At 35.7% G+C, this 6,961-nt stretch overlaps 1 protein-coding gene across 1 annotated transcript; it reads left to right on the top strand.

Moving 5' to 3' along the window:
* The first annotated feature begins 237 nt into the window (after positions 1-237).
* LOC131030618 (BTB/POZ domain-containing protein At5g48800-like) lies at positions 238-4,501 on the top strand. The gene is made up of 7 exons (XM_059217629.1): positions 238-272; positions 510-576; positions 2,000-2,037; positions 2,522-2,632; positions 2,728-3,352; positions 3,413-3,431; positions 4,191-4,501. Exons 1-7 carry the CDS (start codon positions 238-240, stop codon positions 4,499-4,501), a joined length of 1,206 nt encoding a protein of 401 aa, XP_059073612.1.
* The last annotated feature ends 2,460 nt before the right edge of the window (positions 4,502-6,961 follow it).

Genomic DNA, 6,961 nt, shown 5'->3' with positions numbered 1-6,961 from the left:
CACACCCCACGCTATCTGAAAAATGATCTGCCACTTCCCCACATCATTAGCTTGTTACACCGTTGCAATTCGCCATTATTTCAAAGTTGAAAACCCCTGCAACAAAGGCTTCAAAAGCTTTGTAGAAATGTATTCTATATAAGGATTGAGTCAAATGCAAAATGCACGCACTAATTGGGAATTGGGTTTGAATTTCTTCTGTATCTGTTTCACTGCGTGCACGAAAATTGAGTCACGATGATATCAACAAGCATTCAGAGTTGCTTAGACTGGTATGCGCAATAAAACAAATTTACTTTTTTAAATCGCATTTTTTAACAATGAAGTCTATTGGTTTTCCACTTAGAAAATCCAGCGATATGGCATACAATTATTTCCTGTTAACATAATAATGACATCAAACATTACGTCTTTGTGATTTTTGTTTCTACAGATGGATTTTATCCTCAATCAAAATATATATTGGTGTTTGTTCGGTTTAGTCTTATATTTCCTAATCTTATGTTCAGGTTGTCTTTGGACGTTCCGAGCGATTTGACTGTTGAAACTGGAGGAGCTCGTTTTGCACTTCACAAGGTAATCTTACACACAGGCTTATCAATCATCCACATTTGTTTAATTTTGAATTGATTCAGTGGATTAGTCATCATTCTTAATATAGGTAAGATTGTATAATTTCAACCTAGTGTAGACTACACATTCCAACAATTTGGAAATATTATCTGTTTAAAGTTTTATAATAAGATTTTGCGTTTTGGTAGATTTTTTTTAATTATTTAACTAATAATGGAAAGGTTTGCATTTTTTTAAATGAAATAAGAATTGTTAAATTAAAGTTTAATATAATAATAGAGATTGTTTCTGCATCGATTGTATATGTTTTCTGATCTGAATTCTATATTATTTTTTTCTTTCTAGTCATCTTTATGATGATAGATCATTGAGTGCCAGTAGAAGCATCAATTAAAAAACATCCATAACAAATCTAGAAACGGTCTCTATTTTTCAATATGAACTGTGAAAACTAACGCCAAATAAAATAATTTTTGAACGAGTATAGATCTTGGTGTTTCTGAATTAAATTGTATGCAATTCTTCTGTATCATTAATGTTTCCCTCCATGATTCATAGAGAGAGAAGATTTATTTGACTTCCATAACTCTCAATCAATCTAATGATTAATCACATTATCCCTAAGTATGATCCCAAACATTACTAACACTAAGATGTTGACTAGAATGTTCACTAACACTTATCATGGAGGTCTTGATGTACATTAATTCTGAGAAATTACTGAAAGACATGATTTAAAAGCAATATGATTTTATAATAAGATTTTGATTTTTGGTAGGTTTTTAGATTATTTGATTAATAATGTGAAGACCAACTTTTTTTAATGAAGTAAGAATTGTCAAATTTAAATTTCATATAATAATAAAGATTGTTTATGTATTTCTCCTGTATGTTTTCTGGTCTATATTTAGGATCATAATGATCCTCTTTCTTTTCCTCTTTCTGATAATAGATAATTGAGCATGATTTGAAACGTTAATAAAAAATATGCACAACAAATTTAGAAACAGTCTCTATTTTTCAACATGGACTGTAGAAAACTAATACCAAATTAAATAATGTTAGAATGATAATGATATAATCGTAATGTTTCTGAATACAATTGTATGCAATATTTCCTTTGTAATTGATAGAAAGTTACAAGATTCTTTCATCTTGATAATAGATCATATCATCACGAAATATTGAACACATCATCATAAAGATCATCTAAAACATCATAACAATAAAATTATAAACAATTTAATTAAACAACCAGATTTACAATTCATTGAAGACGAGGTATCATTATCAATTACTGGTGTCTCTTACCTTATAAATGAGCTGAATGAAAGAAAATATAACTTTTGAGTTGAATGAAAAAAAAGATATAATTTTGCCAACAATTTGACTCCTCAGACATTTCATTTGCTGTAATAATATACAGGCTCCCCTGGTATCAAAATGTGGTCGAATACGCAGAATGTAAGCAGTAGAATCAAGAGACACAGACACAGTGGAAGCGTATCTGAATCTTCCGGAATTGCCTGGAGGAGCAGAAGCTTTCGAGTTAGTGGCAAAGTACTGCTACAGACTCGGTCCGGGGATCTCAACCTAAAATGTTGCAGCCATAAGATGCGCAGCAGAATATCTAGAAATGGAACAAGAACCCAATATCCATGGCCTAGACTGTTGGAGATAAATTAATTATCCTCCAGACATTCCTAGAAACTTCTGTGTTCCAGAAAATTCCTGCACACCAGTAACCTCTAGAGACTTCAGTCACTGTTTCAACTGCCCATCATTAAGTTTGTAACTAGCTCTTATCTAGAGTCTTCTATGTATCTTCTTATAAATTCAATTGTAAGGACCTATGTTTGGTAGAGCCCATTTATGGGTTTCTCCTCTGTCTCTCCTCCAATCCTCTGTTTTTTATCATAGACTCACTCGCACAATCCTACTTCAATAGCATTGTTCTCCCCAACCTTGCAAACACAATAGCAGTTCTGCGCAGCTGCAATAACCTGCTCCCACTCGCTGACGACCTTCAAATTGGGAACAGATGCATTAAAAACATCGTGTCCGTGGCATATAACGAGCTAATGGCCTGTAGAAACGGATGGGATTCAGAGGAGCACAAAGGCTTGAATGAATCGTGGGTCAAAAAACTGACAGAACTGCATATCGATTTCTTGAGAGAATAGTGAGCGTCATTAAAGCCAGAGGAGTTAAGCAGGAAATCATAAGTGGAGCTCTCATGAATTACGCTCACAATTCACTGGATGGTCTCAGCCAGAAGCAGAGAGAGCAGCGATCTGTGGTGGAAGGAATTGCGGCTCCTCTGCCGCCAGGTAAAAGTGCGGCCCCAGCCAGTTTTCTGTCTGGTCTGCTCAGAACGGCCATTACAGTGGACGCCTCGCCTCACTGCAGAATGGAATTGGAGTCGAGACTCGCCATGAGTCTCGATCGTGCGACCTCTCATGATCTTCTTCTGGTTGTTTCTTTTTTGCACAGCTCTGATACTCTGTTTGATGTGGAGGTTGTGCAGCGGGTTGTTACCAATTTCTGGGCATTCGCTTTGACAGACTCTGCGGAAGATGAACAAGGGGTGGTGGAGATTGACAGTCAGAGTGGGAACGCCATGGAAAAGATTTCGACGCTCATGGACAATTATCTGGCGGAGATTGCACCGGACAAGAACTTCAACATCTCCAAGTTTATATTTTTAGCGGAGGCTATTGGGGAGAAAGGGCGCTTGGTTGACGACGGGCTGTACAGGGCCATTGATATTTGCCTCAAGGTTCTACTCACATCCATATAAACATATTTATATTCCAGTTTTGGTATTTTTCATTTTCAGAAACATATACTAACTAAGGGTGAGTGCTGCTCTTAATCAGTTTTATGTTTTTAAGATATTGTTAAATACGGTTAGCCCCTAATATTAATAAATGCGGCGAGCGAAATGTTGGGATGGATGATCTTTCTTGAACAATCTAGCTGTTCAAATCATAGTAGTGTTGAGACGGAACAGTTGAGTTGGGTGGTTCGCCCTCTAAAGAACTACACACTCAATTCGTTTTAGTTGAAAAAAAAAGGAAAAAATTGGAGGAAATTTATTTTGCTTGAATTGAATCAAAACAGAAGAAATTGGAGGAAATTTATTTTCTTCAACCAAAACGGTATTGAAATGGGTGACTCTACAGAAGTATCAATACTTCATTCATATCATCGTATTGAGCATTAAGTAGACTATAGCTAAACTTGCTTGAATTAGAGTGATACATAACTTCTAGGTGAGTTTTAGTATCACATGAAACATGTAGTATGAAGAACATTAATGATCATATAAGATGAATTCTAGTCCATTACTTTTGATTCACTCATGTTAAATGCAATGAGTAATACACATACTATGATTAAGATTATTTGACTAAGATGATTGACCTCTTTAAAATGTTTTAATACTTAGCTCGTATCATCTTCATAAGTACTAAGTAGACTATGACTAAACTCAATTCTTAAACATCAAACCATTTTATAATCTAAGGTAAGAAAACTCTACCAAAAATAGTACAACTATTTTATCCTTCTTATGTATGAATTGGGTGTAAATTTGACTGCATATGCTCATCCAGGTGCAACGAACGGGGAGCGAAACAAGCTATGCAAGCTGGTGGACTGTCAAAAGCTGTCGGCGGAAGCATGCATGCACGCCGCCAAAAAACATCGCCTACCTCTTCACGTCGTCGTGCAAGTTCTCTACTTCGACCAGCTCAGACTTCGCCATGAAATCAAGATCGGAAGCGCAAACGAATTAGAATATGGAGACAACTGTCCTTCGCAGGTGATGAACAAACGTTTTTTGAGTGCATTAAGTTCGTCCAGGGATGGTATGAATCAGTTCGAATGGAGAACAGAGATCTCAGATTTGAATTCTGTCGGATGAGAATGAGAATGACAGATTTGGAGAAACAGTGCGTCCGCATGAATCAGATTATCGTGCGCCCCAGATGCCCAAATACTTTGTTTGCTTCAATCTCTAAAACTCTCGAAAAATTTCACTCCTTGTTTCGCAACAGCCTTCGGATTCTTATGTTTTCCAAGACTTCTCGACATGAACATATGTCCATAACCACAGTTTCCACTTCCAACCAATTTATCTTGAAAGGATATAAATACAAGTAATATACTCAGAAAATCCACTATGGTTCTTTTGAAGTCATATAAATCATGAGAAATACATGTATAAAGAAATGTAATGGGAGATGTGTCTCTTATATACCTGTTTATATGACAGCATAGCCAATTCCCTTTGAAATTACCTCTGTAATATTTATAGTTACGGAAAAAAGCAGTGTACTACTAGTGCATTTTTCTTATAATAAGAGACTTTTCTTTTCCAAATTTCTGTTATTCAGGGACCATAGAGCTGATTTTGCCATGAAAATTAATAGTGCAGGTTACTTTGGAGAAGGTGACAAACCTTTCAGTCGCAAAATTATACAAAATATAAATAGGTCTTTTAGTGAAAATCATTATGCAACACTATTAGATCTGAAAAAAGTAAAAATAAAAGGCGTATCCAAAGGTGAAAACCTTTCCAACGCACTTAAGGATGGAAGGCTTGATACACTTCCCCTAGCATCATAACATGAAAAGTCATCTATGTTGGTTGAGAAAACAATACCGACAAATTAGGCACATAAGAGAAACCAAGGATCATACATCTAGTAGAATCATTGACTCCTGAAGAAAGAACAAAACATCTCTAGTTTTACAAGGAAAGATAGGTTCACTTCGCTTGGTCTTATGCAGATATATTGGGGCTTGATCCTAATTTAGTAATGCAACACTTATCTTTGTCACCGAGGTTAAAACCTGTCTAGCAAAAGTTAAGAAAAATGCACCCCCATGTGACACTATTGGTAAAGGCAGAGTTACAAAGGTGCTAGATGCTGGATTTATAAGACTTGTTGACTATGGAGAGTCGATTTCAAATTTGGTCCTAGATTCAAAACCTAAAGGGAATTTTTGTGTTTACATAGATTTTAGAGTGTTGGCTTGATGATGACAGTAATGTATTCATCATTTGTTGTCATTGATGAAACACTCACACATATGATTATATTGACTACCAGTGTAACTTCAATTATTTACACTGTCAACCAGTATACTTAATGGTTAATCTCTAACCGATACTTTGTGTTAACTGGCATGTGCATAAGAGACAACCTGTGGTTATACTAAGCTGACATCAAGATAAAGATCAAGATGGAGATCAAGAGGAGATTCAAGGACAACAGTTTATATGTTTTATTCAAACCGGTATTAATTCTTCCAACCGGTATTTGTTGATTTTTGTGATGAGTTACCAACACCGAATACTTGGCGGCAATTTTTGTGATGAGTTATGGTCACTTGTCTAGATACACTACACCTAGGAAATTGTGTCATGATTTCCTTAGGTCGACATGAAATCTAAATGTCTATATATTGACATCTCAGTAAATCTTTCAATAATGATGTATGCATGAAGAGAGAAAGTTTTTGTTGTAGAGTGATAAGTGTCGAGATGAAGAATGTGTTGAATAGTAGTGTTGAATATGCTTACAAGGACCTGATTAAGCATGTATTGTGTTACTCAGAATAGATCAAACCATTCTTGTTTTTTTCTAACCATTACAGGAGAATCAAATCCCCTAACCGGGTAAGCTCTAACAAGCTTCAATGTATAAATCCTTTAGCAGGGTGATCCATTAGTTTGGATTCTGAAATCCTCCACTGAGGTTACTCCTAACAGGGTACTACTCTTAACAGGGTATAAGCTTCTAATCAAGCTTTGGGATCTCTAACAAGATTTGCTCCTAGCAGAGCACTTTGTAGACCTTAACTAGTCAGTTATCTATTACTGTAGATAGTTAATTTGTGAGTTCCATCTCATCGTGGTTTTTACCTATTTGGGTTTTCCATGTACAAACACTTGTGTTATGGTGGATGCTTTACTTTTTGTGGATTATGTTATATCATTTTGGATTACATGCATTTTGTTTAAAAGATTTGTTAAGTTCGTCTATCGTTTAGTGTTTGAAGTACTTTGATTTTTGGTGTCACTGATTCACCCCCCCCCCCCCCCCCCCCCTCAGTTCTTTTCAAGCCTAATCATTTAGAAGGGAGCCTTGAAACCACCATGGGGAACATGAGCTACTTTGAGATGACTAGAAAGCTAGAAGCTAGCAAAAATGAACTTGAAAACCTAAGGGTTAAATTGAAAGATTCTCAAGTCAAAAGTAGAGAGCTAACTGAACAACTATTAGAGATATCTAATAATAGTTCTTTAGATGAAGCCAATATTGATTCTTTAGTAGAGGAAGTTGAAAATTTAAATGGTGAGAAGCTGAATCTGAGG

The sequence above is a fragment of the Cryptomeria japonica genome, chromosome 3, assembly GCF_030272615.1.
Source record: "Cryptomeria japonica chromosome 3, Sugi_1.0, whole genome shotgun sequence".
NCBI lineage: Eukaryota > Viridiplantae > Streptophyta > Pinopsida > Cupressales > Cupressaceae > Cryptomeria > Cryptomeria japonica.
This window is presented reverse-complemented; position numbering and strand designations above follow the sequence as displayed.

Bases quoted from the DNA above. Each gene is read 5' to 3' on its own strand.
- LOC131030618 (XM_059217629.1), top strand. From the start codon at position 238: ATGATATCAACAAGCATTCAGAGTTGCTTAGACTG. The intron at 2,038-2,521 runs GTAAGCAGTAGA...CTACTTCAATAG, and splicing joins TGTGGTCGAATACGCAGAAT to CATTGTTCTCCCCAACCTTG. The intron at 2,633-2,727 runs GTCCGTGGCATA...AAAAACTGACAG, and splicing joins AGATGCATTAAAAACATCGT to AACTGCATATCGATTTCTTG.